Below are 18,373 nucleotides of genomic sequence, written 5' to 3'. Positions count from 1 at the left end.
ACCACTTTCAATAAACAATATTCACCATACTTTATTACACAACACTTTATTGGAGGACACAGCATAAAGTTGATAAAGTAGCATAAAGACAATGAGATTCAAGATAAATAAAAATGTGTCTTCAAAAATACATTAACATCATATTAATCCATTCACAGCTGCTGAGCCACAAAATGAGTGCCAGAGAATCATATTCAGTCACCTATGATACAGAAAACAGATTTGATATTGTGTTGGAAAATAATGATTCATTATCACTAAACTGGTTTCTTGCTCTTCCCTGTACATGTCTCGATCATGTTCATGTTCTTCTTCCTCGTCTAAACAGTTTGTTCAGGTGTACCCTACAGTACAACAGAAGAACAGAAGATGTGATCACTGATGTGGTGTAGCTTTTTCTCAACCAGAGGAAGAAGTCTCAACATCCCATTGTCAGGCGTTCTCCAGTCCTGGTCTGAAAGTAAAGCAAAAAACACAAACAATACAAATTAAGTTGTTTAATGGACAGTCAGGTCAGCTTATGGCTACGTTTACACGTGGATGGCTATTTTCATAAACGGACATTTCACCCCTCTTCGTTTTCAAAAATAACATCGTGCACACGAACCCGTGTATATGCCGTCCAGAGCATGCCAAACCTGTAGGTGGCAGTGTAACGAGAAGCTCAAGCCCACGTTAGCCAATCAGAATCCTGAAAATAGTCTCATATTGTGACGTCGCTGCCTAAAACTCAGTTTTTCTCAGTTTACATGCAAACGTGCAAACAAAGTTTTCCAAAATCTCCACTTTGGCCGGAGTTTTTAGAAATAATCGTTTTCTGTGATAAAAACTGTGTTTTCGTGTAAATGAGAGGCCAAAACCGCAGGGAAATATCGGTGTCTTCACTTCGTGTAAACGGGGCCTATGTTCTGTGATATATTAAGCAGTGATGGGCTACTCTGGCCCTTAGCGTCCACTGTCCTGCAGATTTAGCTCCAACCTCAAACCCTCCTGCCTATTGTCTATAAGTAAAGCTGAAGACTTTCATATGTGCTCGATTAGGGTTGGAGGTAGAGTTGCCCGTTCCTGATTTAAATTTACAAAGCAGCAGTCAGTACATTATATAATATACACATTGATTTATTTTATACATATATATATATATATAATATTTCAGCACATTATATAAGCTAAGTACTGAACAAAAAATGTTTTACCCATATCAACAGCAACCTATTTTAAAATATCTTTAAGAAAGGCATGGTCTCTTTTGCCTTTGCAAGTGATTTTTTTCAAGACAACATACTCTTCTGTCACTTGTTTCAAGAGCTTCACTTGGTCAAAAACCAAGTGATAACCTGTACAATGTAAAATTGTCAACATCAAATTATGTACTACATATTACAGCATTGTTTCAATACAAGACATACCAATGGATTTGCGCACCTTTCTGTCTTCTTTAGGCACCAGATGTTCCTTCCTCACCCGAAACAAAGGACTTATTCGATTAGCTTGTGTTGATATAAGGACTGGTCTTCCTTCTCTGTTGTAAAACAAGAAAGTATCTACTTACTCGTGCAATTACTATTGTTCTTGAAACATAAATTAAGACAGTTATAATTTACCTTACGATTCAGGAGAGAGCATTTGATGAGTAAATACTGATTGAAATGTTCTAGAAACTTTACCTGGGAAGGGCTGATCTCGGCAAGATCCGCTGCGACTCACTAGTAGCTCTTGTGAGGGTTGGCTCTTAAAAGAGCTGTTGAGTTTGATGTTGTAGAGATCTAAAAAAAAGGACAAAGTAATCCTGCAATACAGAAAGGAATGTAATTTTATTACATTACATGCAAGCAGTCAGTTATACAACTATAGGATATGTTTCTGTAAAGAGTGTTGCATAATTAAATTTTAAAAGCATTTTTATGTTATACGTTCACTGATATGTGGGCATTTCTATGAATAAAAGTATGTCTTTAATAGCAAGCAATAATCATATTAACTCGTTTAAAAATAACATGATTTATATGCAAACGGGACAGTTATCAGCAGTGTAACTGATCTGATCACGACAAAATAATCACGTATCTGATGTCATGTGACAAGTCAGATTAGCTTTTCCACTCTTGCAAACAGAGGTAGGTTATGAGGTGTGGAGAGACATCATGTATCATTGGACATTGGAACATGAACACAACAGACAGGGACTAATTTGTAATAATTTTAATGAATACACAATGCAATTAATATAAACTTTCTGACAGTGTGTGGGACATCAGACTACTATCCAAGAAGGGGCGCAACTGATTTACAAATATCGCGATATATATGTACAGGAATTGAGGCAGTAGCCAATGAGCACTAGGAGTAAAAGCTGCAGGATTATGTACGAGTATACAAATATGTACTAGTATCGTACGAATTTGACAACTTGTTAAATCTTATGAATTATTAAGACTTTGAGACTCTTCATACTGATTGGGCTATGGGATTTGTAAGAACAGGTTTAAGAAACAACAAATGCTTGATAAAATGTTTGATTTAGGGTTAAAACCAACACATACGTACCATTGCGAATATTTGTCTTTGCAGCGGTCCGTCTCCTCCGTTTACTTGTCCTCAAACAATAATGGGCTGACTGAGTTCGAAAGGCCCTTTTGGTCTTTTCAGCTGAAAACAGAGAAAATAAAATATCATTATGTATAATATATAGGATTATTTAAAGGAAAAAGTACTGATTTTCCTTACAAATATTGGATGTTACATTATTAAGCATTAAAAGCATGGTAGGTGTTGTGGTTAATATGCATAATTTACAACAATTATCACTTTAAAACTACCAATACTGAGGTAAAAGCATGGTAAGTTTTGTGATTGCTGTCCTTTACTACCCATCACAGTAAAACTAAGGTTACTGAGGTAAAAGCATGGTTAGTGTTGTGGTTACTGTGCATTTACAATAAGTACCACATTAAAACTACCAATAGTGTGGTAAAAGCATGGTAAGTTGTGTGATTACTGTCTTTTTACTACACTTATCACAGTAAAACTAATGTTACTGTGGTAAAAGCATGGTGTTGGTTTTACTGTGCTTCTACTACACATACAACTTTGGAACTAATTGTACAACTTAAAAACCTGATATGAATATGATTAACTGATTGAAGGTCTACTCTAGGCCTACTGTATAGCACATCACGTGACAGACAGTGTTTAATCACCATAGAAACCATTTTCATAGAAAGCAATGAAACGCAAAGCCTCCGTTGAGATGACAGATATAATGCAGTGACTGAACTTGAGCTAATCTGATTAATTTCGACACACAGAAAATACATTATATCAAACATTATTAGGACAGCGTATTTACGACTACTTACCAACATCTGGCACACGTGAACTGATGCCAAATATCGCGAGGTGTTCGGAATGAGACTTCTTCAGCGCGATTTCCTACTAATAAAATATTTTTTTTAAATATCAATAAACAGCAAAGCAATCCAGCTTCCCTGGCAATAAGAACGAAATAATATAATTAAAATAAATACATAAACCATGATAAGATCTCGTGAATAAATGTTGATTAAACAGCTTCTCTACTGCAGCCCGATAGGCAGATAGAATCGTGCTTTGATCACGAAAGATGCTTCCCATTGAAATACATTAGTTTTAAAAAACGTGCTGGAATTACGAAAATAACAAAATAAACGTGCCCGTGCCACGAATCAATAGATTAAATTACGTGACCATATCACGAACTGCCGTGAGACTGGGTTGAAACTGGACACAGCGACCCCATAAGTTTTAAATGGAGAAAAGTGAAGTAAATTAGAAGCACTCACTTCCTGATGGCTGAGCGTACTGCGTCTGACAGCTGTCAGTCTTCTAGTAGCTGTGCCGAGAGAAATCTGAATCATTCCCTTCCGAATCTCACAGAGACGGAGAGCGTGAGTATTAGCTGTCCATGAGCTAGCAGCAGGAGCAACTTTATCACTCTCTATGGCCTTCTCCCTTGACTTTATCAGATTATGCCTCCATGTCCCCCCGATTGCTTGCGAGCTTCTCCGTCTATGCGGTAATTTATCTACTATGCGACAGAGAGTCGCATGGTTATGACGCAATCGTTAGCCTATTTTTACAAAAACTGCTTCTACGGGGCCATAACGTAAGATGCAAAGTAATGGAGCCTTTTATACATTGTCGTGTTTCTTTAGAAATAAATAATGGACAAATGGAGTCTTTAAACGCCTCAGATGTAAAGTTATTCGCTGTCAAAGTGACGCCAAAATAAATGGGAGTAAATGGAATGCTAACAGCAGGTGATGGGTTAGGGTTAGGGTTAGCCAATGTCGGCCCCCGGGGAAGCTTTGGTTTCCGGTGTTGTTGCGAATTTTGACCCCATCAAATTATTACCCCCCTAGCATTGGTAGGTTTACTGGGTTGTAGGATTAGTTGTGGGGGAGGGGTTAGGATTAGGCAATCAGGTGCTGACTTCAATGAGGGGGGCAATAATTTGGCAGGGGGGTTGAAATTCTGCATAACACCGGTGGATGAACAACCCCTTTGACTGGAACTACTGCGGCATCCCCTGGATCACAGCCGCCCGAGTTTTGAAACATGGGACAGGACATCTAGAAAAGGTTACCACAAAACAGGCTATAACTAATTAGTCAGAACCACGTGCAGAAACACAGAAGTCCAGGTTATGTTAGGTAACTTTTCACTTTTAACTGAATAGATTTCATAGTGCTTAGCACTGTCAGAACAGCACACTTGACCTGAACAACCTTTGTTTGCTACTTTTACAGGCTGGACAGGAACGTGAAAGACCTCTCCTGGGATTCAGCCTTTATGTAAGCTAAGGAAGCACTTGAGAAGCTTGTCCCATCAACGAGTGGTGCCTCCAAAGCAAAAAAGCCGCAGCTGCCCGGAGAGATGCAACATGAGACGACTCTAGAACTGTGATGAGCAGCTTGTGGAATCGGAGAGTGGGTGGGATGGAGTCAGTGCATTCCAGGGTAGATGTGTAACATTGCCCCCCTTTGAAACAAGAGTTGACGAGAAGTGGGAACAAGGTGGAGTTCGCCTTAAAGGAAGAGAGTGTCCTGAGCAGCTTATACAGGTCTCTAAATCATTTAAGGACACAGAAAGTGAATATAGCAGGTGGCGTCAGGGGCAGGTGCCTCTCCTCTGCTTAAAGGTACATACAGTATATTATTGTGCTGAGCATTAAAGCACATAATGGAAATATTCTCAAATCATTCGATATATATATATATATATATATATATATATATATATATATATATATATATATATATATATATATATATATATATAATACAATACAATACAATGTTTATTTATAAAGCACAATTTAAAAACAACCGAAGTTGACCAAAGTGCTGTACAAAAAAAAAAAAAAATAGTAATGATAATAATCTAAGAATAAAACACAAGCTGTAAAATAGGTGTAACACACGAAAGTAAAGTCATAAAACAGCAAGTCAATATATATTAAATGCCAAAGAAAATAAATGAGTCTTAAGAGTAGACTTTAAAGTAGATAAAGTTGGGGCAGTTCTAATATGAACCGGGAGACTATTCCATAGTTTAGGGCCGATGACAGAAAAGGCACGATCACCTCTATTTTTTAGTCTCGTCCTGGGGACTTGCAATAGTCCAGAAGTAGCAGATCTAAGTGACCTTGACTGAATGTAGGGATGTAGCAGATCTGACAAGTACTGTGGTGCCTCATTATGAATAGATTTATAAACAAACAATAGAATTTTCAAATCAAATCTAAATTTGACCGGCAGCCAATGTAATGAGATCAAGACCGGCGTGACAGAGTCATATTTACGTTTTCCATAAAGAAGCCGAGACGCTGCATTCTGAACTAACTGTAGACGTGAAACACAAGCCTGTGGAGCACTGATATACAATGAATTACAGTCCAGTCGAGACATAACGAAAGCATGCATAACTGTTTCAAATTTCTTAAGGGAAAGAAATGGCTTCACCTTTGACAGAAGACGAAGATGATAAAAACACGACTTAACCACAGTACTACTTATCTGCTTATCGAATTTAAGATTAATATCAAACCAAACACCCAAGTTTCTGACACATGTAGCCAGAGTTAGTTCTTCCAAACAATCCATAATAGGCTTTAAAGGGATAGTTCACTTTAAAATGAAAATTCTGTCATCATTTACTCACCCTCAAGTTGTTTCAAACCTGTATTAATTTATTTCTTCTGCTGAACACAAAGGAAGATATTTTGAAGAATGTCAGTAACCAAACAGTAATCTGTACCCATTGACTTCCATAGTAGGAAAAAAAATACTACGGAAGTCAATGGGTACAGACTACTGTTTGGTTACTGACATTCTTCAAAATATCTTCCTTTGTGTTCAGCAGAAGAAATAAATTAATACAGGTTTGAAACAACTTGAGGGTGAGTAAATGATGACAGAATTTTCATTTTAAAGTGAACTATCCCTTTAAGGCCTGCTTATCATCACGCTTCAAATGGATATAAATTTGGGTGTCATCTGTATACAAATGAAAAGAGACCCCATACTTAGACCCTAGTGGAAGCATATAAAGGGAAAACAGTACAGGACCAATAATTGAACCCTGGGGAACACCGGATTTAAGATTATTTCAGAGGAGGAATGGTTTCCAATATTGACAACATACCTCCTGTCAGAGAGATATGACCGAAACCACTGATATACTGTGCCTAGAAAACCAACACATGTTTCAAGATGTGATATAAGAATATCGTGGTTGACTAAATCAAAGGCAGGACTGAGGTCTAACAGAACCAGAGCCATAGACTGCCCAGAGTCAGTGGTTGACATGATGTCATTTAAAACTCTTAAAAGAGCTGTCTCTGTCTCTGTCTCTGGATTTAAAACCAGATTAAAAAATTTCGTGAACAGAATTATATATATATATATATATATATATATATATATATATATATATATGCACAGGAACAGTTTTTCCTTCAGGCAATATTCAGTCTGAACAGTTAAAACTCTCATAATTGTCTTTTATCATAACCGTCCATTTGTACATTTTTATCTGAAAATAACATATTAAACTGTACACCTGTAAATAATATATGTACATTCATAACACTATACATTTATTCTATATTTCTATTACTGTACTATTTTGCATTATTTAAATGTTGTTGTCTTTATAATATAATTATTGTTATATATTTAATTCCTATGTATGTCTGCACTATGTCTGTGCTTTCCGTCTGCACTGGAAGCTCCTGTCACCAAGACAAATTCCTTGTGTGTGTAAACTCACTTTGCAATAAAGCTAATTCTGATTGATTGACATTTCAAGAGGCTTAAAGTGCTACTCAGCTTAGAAATAGAATAAGCTATTTCCTGTAAATGTGCGAAATTTAAAATATGACTAAAATAACTGGAAGCAGCTTTAAAACATGAAATTCCGTAAATGCAGCCTCTTTAGAAAATATCTTCAATTTAGTTGCGCCTTCTTGTGGCTAGAAAGGAAATTACAAAGTAAATCTTGTAAAAAATGTAATTATTTTGGCAACTTATTCTTATACAATTCATATAGGCCTTATATATACATACATAAATACATAAAAAGGTACAAAAGCTGTCACTAGGACCCTTTGTATTAAAAGAGTGCATATACTTCAAAGGTATACATATCGGAACCAAATGTGATATTAGAACCTAAATATGGGTATACCGTCCAAGCGACACCTTTTTTTCTGAGAGCATATATAGTATAATTATGCTCTTTCTATTCATAATTATTGTGTTGATATTTAAAGGGAGGATGCTGTTCCTAGGTGCACCTGACAGGGCTTTCATCAGGGAGAATTGGTTTCCCACACTTGACTGACAGGTGCCATCAGACAGTAACCAGAATGCCCAGTATGAACAGCTGAGGCCTAATGGGGGATTTACCTCTGGCACCTGCTTTCATTCCGATTGTAACCACAGGGTGGAAGTAAGTTACAGTCTTTAAATACTTGAGGTACCAGTCAGTTCTGTTCTGTCTCTGTAGATGTTTCCCTGGCAAGCTGATCTGAGACCAGATACAATTGGTAAACCAAATTTAAAAAAAACTCAGAGCTCGAGGAAAAAAAATAAAATCTTATACTGAAGAAGAACTTGAATATAGTGAGAGGTCATATTTCACTTCAAAATCAAAAGAAAAAATTATAGGCTAGCTCTACTTGGCACACAAAATTAAGCCTATTTTAAGACATTTAGGATTGTGACATTACTCTCATGATAACATTTCCCTCCAAAATGTTAATTTGTTTACTGCAACAAAACATTATTCTCATTACTTTAATCTCACACTCATTACTGTATACAATTAATCAGGTCTGTACATGCAATTATAATCAACAAAAAATAAATTTAGCATGATTTAAACTAGTAATAGGCTTTTTATATTAAAGTAAAGTTGTGACAGTCTTTTCTTCCCTCTGACGTATATCTAAGTGAAACGGCTTCTTGAACAAGAGAAGAGAAGAGGAGACCATTTTGATCTCATGGCGACTTAAAGTGTGCCTATTTGTCATGCACATATAGTTCACAATGAAAGAACAAACAAACAATGGTATTAAAACAGCATTCTTTTTTATGTGTGTGTGTGGGGGGGGGGGGGGGGCAGTTTTTATATTTATAGTTTTGTTATTATTATTATTTCCTTTGATTGGGGAGTGAAATATGACCCAGGTGTTTTTTTGACGGATTTGTGAGATTGACCATTCGCTGTATTTTCTACATCTAATATTGGTCTAATCTATTATCTTGATGAATTATCCAACTTTAACTGTCCAGGACGGACATACTTTACTCTTTGGTCCTTATACCACTAGTGACGGGCAAAAAAATGCAACTATGAGGGTCAGGTAACTGATTGTATTCTGTTTTTCCACGAAAAGGGATTAAACTATTAATGTCATATACTGACATTTCGCAACCCCAATACTGCTGAATATTACACACAGGGCAACATCACGCCTGAATAGGAACATCCTCCCACATCCCCACAGTGACAACAAACACATGACCTGATTCACTCTCATAATTATTGACAATGTGTCCTTTCAGAAGGAGATGACACCATTTTAAGGTTACGTGGCGATGCTATACACACATCTTCTTGTATGTTGTTCGTAAAACATTTAAGGACCCCTATATTTTCCATAATTTCACCAGATTTTTACATGGAAAGAAATATTGCTTATGTGTTTCTTTCATATTTAATTCAAATGATACAAATCATTTCATTCATATTCAGTAAATAAAAAAAGGACCTCTATGCTTTTTTTTAGTGCCAAACACATCCTACCATGGAGTCATGGAAATATCTACATAAATGACTGGAACAACACTAATGTATTTTGTCTAAATACATATTAAAACTATCATGTTTCTGATTAGGATGCATCAAAACATGTTCATGCCGTATATAAATATCAGTACACCTGAGCCAGAAAAACAAACCTTCACACGCCATCAACTAAGACCGCAAGAGTTTGTCTACCCTGAGTAAAAATGGCTAGAGGTATGGATGTGATGCTTTCTTTTGCATGCCATTTGTGGATTTAATGTATAAGACTTATTTTTGAGTTTATATGTTTATCTTCTTACCTATAAAACCAATTTCATATTTGTAAAAGTGTTTATTGGAGCATGGCAAATAAACCAAACAAATGTATTTGATCTTTTGATTCATTCAAAATTTCTTAAGTAATTTGGTTATTTTATCAGGAGCTTTGTTGCAAATGGCAAACAAACCTCTTTCTTTTCTTCTCCTATAGCATTAGTGCTGTTGTCGGTGGTCCTGGTTAGTTTGTTGGTGAACCAGGGAAGAGCCTCAGAGAACCAGCGGCTCTTCAACAACGCAGTCATCCGTGTTCAACACCTACACCAGCTGGCTGCAAAAATGATTAACGACTTTGTAAGATTTTCATTCAGATAAATTATGACAAAAAAAAAATGTCTGTGAACCATCCATTTAATTAGTGTTGTTTGCATTTCTATCAGATGAACATGTATGCAGTTGTAACATGTATTTTACTAAATACTATTTTACTTTTATTATCAAGGAGGACAACCTGTTGCCTGAGGAACGCAGACAGCTGAGTAAAATCTTTCCTCTGTCTTTCTGCAACTCTGACTCCATTGAGGCGCCCACTGGAAAAGATGAAACGCAGAAGAGCTCAGTAAGTACACTGTAAAAAAGTGATCAGTTTACTTAACTTTAAAAAATGAGGAAGTCCGTTGCCTTAAAATTAAGTAAATGAACTGCATGCGTAATTGTAAAAAAATGTGAACTTGACATTTCCACATTACTTATTTTTTTCAATTATGCAAAAAGTTTGTTTACTTAATCACTTTAAGGCAACGGGTTTCCTCACTTTTTTCAAATTAAGTCAACTGATCACTTTGTAAACAATATTGTTAAAAATTAAATCCCAACCTGTCATGTTTCAACAATAGAACTATGAAACAAATAGTATCAAACAATGAGAAAATATATAACATTAGAATACATGCATGATGCAAGTTAAAAAAAAAATTGTTTTCACGCAGTTATAGATGACCATTTTACTCTTAAATTGCTCAAAAATCTGAAAATGCTATAAGAGATGAAAAGTCATCAAAAAAAATTATATGATCAATATCTTATAACAGGTGTTTTTTACATCATCAAAATCATCAAAATAAGTTAAGCGATTTTTTACTTTTTTTATAAGTTATACAAGATTCAACTATTTTTTTTAAGTCATTTAATAATTTAAGTTAAAATGAATTGAAAAATCCATATTGATTGTACTTAAATATCTAAGGCAGTAACAAATATGGGCAGCATAAACATAAAAAATAGATAGTGGTCTAAAGCCTCCGGTATTCTTTTTACTTTCTTCAGATGTTGAAGCTCCTTCGCATCTCTTTCCGCCTCATTGAGTCCTGGGAGTTCCCCAGCCAGACCCTGAGCGGAACCGTCTCGAACAGCCTGACCATCGGGAACCCCAACCAGATCACTGAGAAGCTGGCAGACTTGAAAGTAGGCATCAACGTGCTCATCGAGGTGAGAGAGACCAGATTTAGTCTAGGCTACTTTAGTTTTTTTTACACAATGTGTCTAGTGGTCGTACCAGGAGGTGTGATGACATCACATTTTGTGGGCTTATTTGGATAGCATTCCATAATTTGCCATTTGTTTCTGCACAGGGATGTCTGGATGGTCAACCAAACATGGATGATAACGACTCGTTGCCACTGCCTTTTGAGGATTTCTACTTGACCATGGGGGAGAGCAGCCTCAGACAGAGCTTTCGTCTTCTGGCTTGCTTCAAGAAGGACATGCACAAGGTGGAAACTTACCTGAGGGTTGCAAATTGCAGGAGATCCCTGGATTCCAACTGCACCCTGTAGAGGGCGCCAATGTAGTGCTAGTCAAAGCCTGTGTGCTTTGCTGCAAATCTAAAACCAGTTTAAGTCCTCAAAACCTCCTAAAGTACGCCTAATTATTATCTGGTCTTATATATGCAGGAAATGTCAACCAGGCATGGCTAGGTCTGTTCTCTAGTTCCCTCCCATATCTAACCCTACTATTGTATTTATTCTTCTCATTGGGGAGTGCTCATAAATCAAGGTTGAATCTGATTTAACATTTCACAGTGGTGCTAATCCATTTATGGCTATTTATTTTCAAATGTGCCCAAATCATTTTGACATTATATTATGGCTCTAAAAATGGCTAAAGTTGCCTTTTGTCGGAACTTTCATTTGGATGGTTGGGTTCACTCTCAAGTGTATGAATGTAAACTTTTGTCTGTCAGATAGATTATGCCCTTATTGTTAGATAATGCTTTTCTCTTGAAGCTGTGTGTCTTTATCCATTAAAGTTTTTAACTGCATCCAATCTGTCTTCTGTATCACCTGTGTGGTTTCAACCGTCTTAAAATTGCTCGTAGCCTACCTTAAATGCTCGGATATTCATCTAAGGGAGGACCATCTTGTTGTTCTAAGATGCACTGCTGCAGGTCTCTATAACAAGATGATGAGACAAGATTGCAATTTTAAATGCTTATAAATTATGTTGGTTATTATGTAAACGCTTGTAGAACATTTGGAACGTTCTTCGAACCAGAGCCATCTACGCTCTGCGCGGAAAGTTCTCATTTGTTAAATCTTTCCACTGATCCAATCACGGCGCAATACGTAATATGACGTCTGAGTAAGAGCGCGAAATGCAATTCTGTTTACGGAAGTAGTAGAGGGGAGCCGTGGTGTCAACTGAATACTTAACTTTTCTAGCGTTTTAAATCAATTTAAATGTTTTATGAGGCAACAACGCCGTTTTTGAGTGGTAGATTTATTTAAACCCATATCTCAATGGATATTGAGGTCGATATAATTGAGTTCAAAGTCCCTCTCGAAAACAACAAAACTATTTTTATTTGGGACATTCAGCCAACATTTTCAGAGGCCTACATTTATGTAAGTTCAATTTCTTCTTATTATTATTGTTGTTGTTGTTGTCTTGATTTACTATTCACCTGCTCTTTAGTCAGGTTATGTTTAATATTGCCCAAAGATCTACATACGCATTATGTTTGCGTAATAAGACATGGATTGCTCAACTTTGGACTTTTCGGGATTTTTAGTGCATCACCAGCAATAGCATGAATGTACCCAACTTTAATCTTAATGACTGTTTATTAAACTTTTCACTGTATCACCTGACTTCTTAGGAGTCCCTGTGGAGCGTGTATTCAGCATTTGGAGCTCTTTACCTTTTGAAGGTGTGTCCTAATGCCACGGTGGCAGAACCTGGGTTCTACACGATGGTGAAGTTCTATTCATCAGTACAGGCATCCAAAGCTCAGCGGGCCACTGATAAACAGTGTCTTTTCCAAAGCTCTCCTTTAAAGGTAGCATAATGTATTACAACTACAGATAAAGTTTCAATGCGATGTTTTTTTTTTTACAGAGCGTTTGATTTAATTTTTCTTATATTATTCTCTCCTTCAACTAACTCCTCAGGTCCGATTGAGCACAAAGCAGAATCTGTCCTTCTATAGCACTAAACCTCTCAGCCTTTCCAAATGTCACAACTTGGCTAATCACTATTTGGGCTTCAACGGCTGGTCTACCCGCATTATAACTGTAAGCATCAACCCCCCCCCCACCCCACCCCCCCCCCCCCCCCCCCCCCCCCCCACACACACACACAGGCTAAGTGTGCATCTGTTCATGGCGGGTTTGTTTACAAACATTTTTTGTTTCAACAGTTGAAGGACATCTCAAAGTGTGTGGATGCCGGGTGTCAAGAAGAAACAGATGACCAGGGTGTGCTTTTGAAATATGGCTGCATAGCAGAGCTGACCTTCCCACAGCATGGCGTGAGCTGCCAGGGGGTCGGTGTGGCAGAGGAGATCATTGACAACGATCGAGGTGATTTGGCTTGAGTCAAGCAACATGCTTCATTTTTAGAATACTCAGATTTTTAAGAAAACTTGAGTGCACTTCAATTTACTTAAATAAATATATCTTAAAATAATAATGCAGAATTATAATCAGTATTGGGAAAGTTACTTTTAAAAGTAATGAATTGTGTAACTTAGTTACTTTATATGAAAAGTAATGTGTTATGGTTCTTTGCCATTACTTTTTTTCACCTGGGCTGGGCTTTGTTTGTTTGTTTGTTTGTTTGTTTGTTCATAACAAACAAACACAAGTTCTATTTTGGCAAATGTAACGGCCCTTTCACACTAAAAGTGAAATGATTAAGCCTCATTTTGAAGGGAATGCAAATTCACGCCTGTACAGTAGAGGGTGCAGATCAAACAAACCTTTCAGCTGTGCTCCCATTCTGGATAGCAGAAGAATAGGATGTAGGAGAAGAAAGTTCAACACTCTCTTTCTTCAGCAATAAAAACAAAAAAATGAAAAGCAAATGGGATGTTTAACTAAAGTTATTTTTGCTTATTCATATCATGGTTGAATTGGATCATCAAAGGTCTGCAGCAAAGACATTGGTTAATAAAGTGAGATTAAATGCATAAAGAATATTTGTGTTATTTAACATATTTGATTATTTGTGTAATGTTCTGAGTTTGCATTTCATTGTTTTTATTCATTTTAAGGAATACCAAATCTATTTGTTGCAAGTGAGATGAGTAAATGCTCTCGTTACTTGTAATGCATCACCCCCAACACTTTGTATAATAATAATAAATGTAATAATATTAATAATCATCATATTTAAATGAAATTCAAAATTTTAAATGAATTTTTACATTTTTAATTTTAGTTAAATAATTTTAACTTGTTCTTGTCATGTAATAATAGCCCTACATGATGATATGGTCAAATAAATACAATAGTGTGTGTGTGTGTGTGTGTGTGTGTGTGTGTGTGTGTGTGTGTGTGTGTGTGTGTGTGTGTGTGTGTGTGTGTGTGTGTGTGTGTGTGTGTGTGTGTGTGTGTGTGTGCGCGCAATATGTTTTTTTGGTGTGTTTTTTTTTTTTCATGTGAAACATGTTATGAGTTCACATCTGCTCAAATCTTTTGAGACCCGGAGGAAAAGTTGAGAAAAAGAGGGACACTGATGAAGCGAGCCAAAGACAAAGCTGTGGCGGTTGCCTTTGAAAAAGTGCTTCTCATGATCTTAGGTATGTATCACACAACCTATACTGCCATTATACAATGTACATTGCAGTCTGTGGTAACATCCATTTCATGTAATTAATGTCTCATAGGAAATGGAAAAGTAGCAATTGAAATCAAGTATGATCCAGATGAGATCCTTCCAGAGGAGAACTCGGAAGGAGTCATAAAAGTAAGTGTCCCTTCAAGATCTTTGAACACTTCAGTCAATAACTTATCAAATTTATTCCATTTACAGAAAACTAAATTCTAAACTTCAGTCAACAGTAGCCTTTTTATTAGAAAAGCTTGTATTAAAATGCATGCATACCAGATTACTGTAATTCAAGTCTACTGAAATCAGTTCATAAGTTTTGCTATGAGAAACATTTGCCATAAGGAACTAGCCAGTCACTTTCGGTTCTTGTCATGTTGGTCAGTGGTTTAGCAACAGCTGATCAGAGAGCTAACTATTAAATAACTTCATTTGCCAGGTAAATGACATCTCCTGGACTGAGTTTGAAGGTGCTGACAGTAATACCGAGGAGGATTTCCCATGGGACCTCACTGGGGACCTCCCTCATTGACTACCACTCAACTTTCTCAACCCACACAGTTGCCAATATTTTCCAGAGAAGTGATATGTTTTCTCTTTAATGTTTAGTATTGACCATAATGTCAAACGTGTGCCGCGTTACGGTCATACTCTGTGGTAGGTAAACCTCTTGATTTCAGTGCAACTGACCCCAGATTCCTCTTCTCTATTTCCAAAGCAATTCTCTGTTTTTTTAAGTGGCTGATACAGTGGCCACACAGTTTGAGGTTTGAAGGTCAAGTCAGATGTCAAGCAAAGAAAGTTGTGTAATTTCATAAGGAATTGAGGGAAGCTGGAATGCATCACTTTATAAACCTGTTGTTAAAATGACTTAAAATTTGTATTTGTGCTACCTTATAATACATTAAGAGGTTGTAGTATGTTGTCATTAAAAGGGTTTTTGTGTGTTGTGATATGTTAGGATTTTTCTGCTGTGTTAAATAAAACTACATTGTATCTTAATCATACGTGCCTCTCTTTCCTTCATTGCTTTTGATTATTGTTCAGTTGGCTGTCTTTTCTTTGTAGAATAGATGTTTCATCTTGTGTTTTGGGTCTTAGAAATGGAATTATCCAGATTTAAGAATTATATCGTTAAATAGATTTAATTTACGTTGAGGTGTATGTTGGTTGAAGCACAGATGAAACAAGATCCAGTTGCAGCACACTTTATTAATTAGATACTAAACTTGAACAAACTAGGACAGGGACACAGGAACAGACCAACCGAACGACAGCATAACTCTAGATATGTAAACCGTCAAACAAGAACTCAGACAGGGCTGAAACACCGGGCTTAAATACAGGGGTAAACGAGCTAGACTGGATAACAAGGGGGCGTGGTTAATGGGAAACACCTGGCTGATGACTAATAGACAGACAGGGAACCGCTGATCATGACAAGACAAGACACAAAACCTAACACTGTAACAGTTACTCTGTGTTTACCTATAATTTCTTGTGTATTTGTCAGAGTGATTAGATCTGATGTGCTTGCTTCTTAACCTTATTGACACTAGGTGGCAGTGTCTGCTTCTATTCAACTGAATTGTACAGGGACTTTTTTAGTATATGCATGCAGTTACAAAAAAAAAAAAAAAAAAAGAGTAGCCTACTCTCAGCAAGCCATTGGCAACAGTGGAAGAGCCTAAGAAAAAAGACCCTTAGTTTGTAGCACAGGATGAACTCAGCTGGAAACACTCAGACTGGCACATATTTAATCTGTATAACAACATATGTATGATAATATTGACATTAGTTTGAGCAAAAATGTAAAAAAAAATATAATAATAATTATGCACACACACACTTTCTTCCTCTTCATTCTGCATTTTTAGATGATTCAATCTGCATGCACTGAAAATTTATATACAAAAATCCCTTTTTCCAGTCCAGTGAAAATATCAAATAGGATTGTTTTTGAAAAGATAAAAACATTTATTTTGTTGTCATGATTTCTGTTGTGTTTTGTGTATACTTATATATGTTGAGGCTTTAACATACATGTATGCATGTATTTGTCTTCTTTTTCATGTCATTCCTGCATTATGTAATGAGAGATCATTACACTGTAATAAAAAAGCACAATAATTTAACAAATGACAGCTTCGTTATTTACAAGATTTAAAGATTTGTTTAAAATTAGTTGAAATTACTTATCCAGCCAATTTGTGTAAAAACTAAAGTTCAATTGCTGCCTTAAAGGCCCCGTGAATCGGAAGTTGCATTCGAGGTGCGCTAACAAAGTAAATAGTGTCAATTTTGATTTCATGACGACTTTAAATTTTTAGGTTGACTTATGGATGTTTTTTTTTTTGTTTTTTTTACAAAATGAACATTTGAAAAGAAATGCCTGAAAATTACTTCATATTCATATTTCTATTTACTTTAACACTTTGGGAATGTTTGTTATTAAGCAAATATGTTATCAAATCAAAAGCATTAGGCCTACTAATTAGAAGATAAAATTTAGCTTTCGCGTTTGATCAGTGAATTTCCACATTTTGTCAAATTGAGAAACTTGATATCAAAAGTTCTAGTTATACTAGATTTGTTGAGGTGTGAGTGTGTGTTTACAGGGAATGACATTAATAACCTCTTGTTTGGACTATTGTTTGGACTAAGTCATAAACTCGTGTTGATAAGTAGGCCTAGGCCTGGTTGTGAGAGGTTGATTCGTTAATCAGAGATCGGGTTGGATCTGCCAACCCCCGAGGCGCTTGGCAGAACCACCAGCAGTGCTTGATTCCTCTTGCCCTCAAACAACCCCAGTTAGGGAGAGAAGAATGTGATTTTTCGTGATCACAGAAGTTCACCACGTACTCTTTCAGTTCCTCATTTTCACTTTCCAAGGTATAATGCCAGCGGGGGTCTCTCCATTAACCCACAAGGTTGAATTATACCAGTCATTCATTGTATTTCACTAGAACAAGAGTAACGACAAATCTTTTTTTTCTATTTCTTACACATAAAACCACAACCACAAATGTCCACATGCACAAAACACACACATGCCATCTTGGGCAAATCCCAGTCTGCTGGTGTTGCATAAATCTTTTGTTCAGCTCTCTTTTACATATTTAAATAATCGGCATTTAAATGTAACTAAACAAAAGGCATAGGCTAATGAATTGTTATAATAGCTATTATCTAAAAAAAATTATGTTCAATTCAAAATAGCCTATTTATTATTCTTAATAATTTTCACAATAAATATTGGTCTACAAAGAAGCCTAAAATCAACATCAGTCAACAGATTTATCGTAAAAAAAAAAAAAAAAAAAAACGAAATATTGAAATTAATAATCTGAGAGCACTTGTGACTGTGGTCTGGTTTAATACCGCAGGCCGAGACCAATAGCCTATCAAAACCAGAGGCAAGAACGACCAGAAATCTACCAAAGAGGATCTGTGATTGCAGGCACATTTGGAAATGACCGTACAGCATGTCACAAATATATACAGTGCAGTGTAATAAGCATTATTCTGCGGTTAACCTCCTCATTTCAATGTAATTTACTTACCATTTTTCTTTTCACTCTCACCTGTTGGCTATACCGTAAGGGCTTTGAGTGTTTGACACTTGACGCAAGGGAAATCAATTGTTCTATTTGTA

General features: G+C 36.3%; 2 protein-coding genes and 1 long non-coding RNA gene across 4 annotated transcripts; 2 read left to right on the top strand and 1 right to left on the bottom strand.

Annotated features, from left to right (window-relative positions):
* LOC307003114 lies at positions 1-3,750 on the bottom strand. 2 transcript variants are annotated; one of them, XR_013798618.1, is made up of 4 exons: positions 2,548-3,750; positions 1,668-1,789; positions 1,426-1,522; positions 1-454 (listed from the first exon to the last, which is right to left on the bottom strand). It is a non-coding gene; the product is annotated as an uncharacterized lncRNA (long non-coding RNA). The 2 variants fall into 2 exon arrangements; XR_013798619.1 differs by having other exon boundaries at positions 1,410-1,522; positions 2,548-3,749.
* Positions 3,751-9,557: 5,807 nt separating this feature from the next.
* LOC307010008 (somatotropin-like) lies at positions 9,558-12,118 on the top strand (the record flags this gene model as incomplete). The annotated part of the gene is made up of 5 exons (XM_079634319.1): positions 9,558-9,567; positions 9,764-9,963; positions 10,112-10,228; positions 10,936-11,097; positions 11,241-12,118. The coding sequence occupies 5 exons, from the start codon at positions 9,558-9,560 to the stop codon at positions 11,442-11,444; spliced, it is 693 nt and encodes a 230-aa protein (XP_079490445.1). The 3' UTR covers positions 11,445-12,118.
* A 113-nt stretch (positions 12,119-12,231) lies between these two features.
* rdm1 (RAD52 motif containing 1) lies at positions 12,232-15,833 on the top strand. Its single transcript, XM_079635381.1, has 7 exons — positions 12,232-12,512; positions 12,767-12,946; positions 13,059-13,181; positions 13,307-13,469; positions 14,591-14,689; positions 14,777-14,856; positions 15,158-15,833. The coding sequence occupies exons 1-7, from the start codon at positions 12,408-12,410 to the stop codon at positions 15,248-15,250; spliced, it is 843 nt and encodes a 280-aa protein (XP_079491507.1). The 5' UTR covers positions 12,232-12,407; the 3' UTR covers positions 15,251-15,833.
* The last annotated feature ends 2,540 nt before the right edge of the window (positions 15,834-18,373 follow it).

Source organism: Phoxinus phoxinus (genome assembly GCF_949152265.1).
Source record: "Phoxinus phoxinus genome assembly, chromosome: 1".
Taxonomy (NCBI): Eukaryota; Metazoa; Chordata; class Actinopteri; order Cypriniformes; family Leuciscidae; genus Phoxinus; species Phoxinus phoxinus.
Note: the sequence above shows the minus strand (reverse complement) of the source record. Positions and strands in the feature narration are given on the sequence as shown.

Bases quoted from the DNA above. Each gene is read 5' to 3' on its own strand.
- rdm1 (XM_079635381.1), top strand. From the start codon at position 12,408: ATGGATATTGAGGTCGATATAATTGAGTTCAAAGTCCCTCTCGAAAAC. The intron at 13,182-13,306 runs GTAAGCATCAAC...TTGTTTCAACAG, and splicing joins GGTCTACCCGCATTATAACT to TTGAAGGACATCTCAAAGTG. The intron at 14,690-14,776 runs GTATGTATCACA...AATGTCTCATAG, and splicing joins AGTGCTTCTCATGATCTTAG to GAAATGGAAAAGTAGCAATT.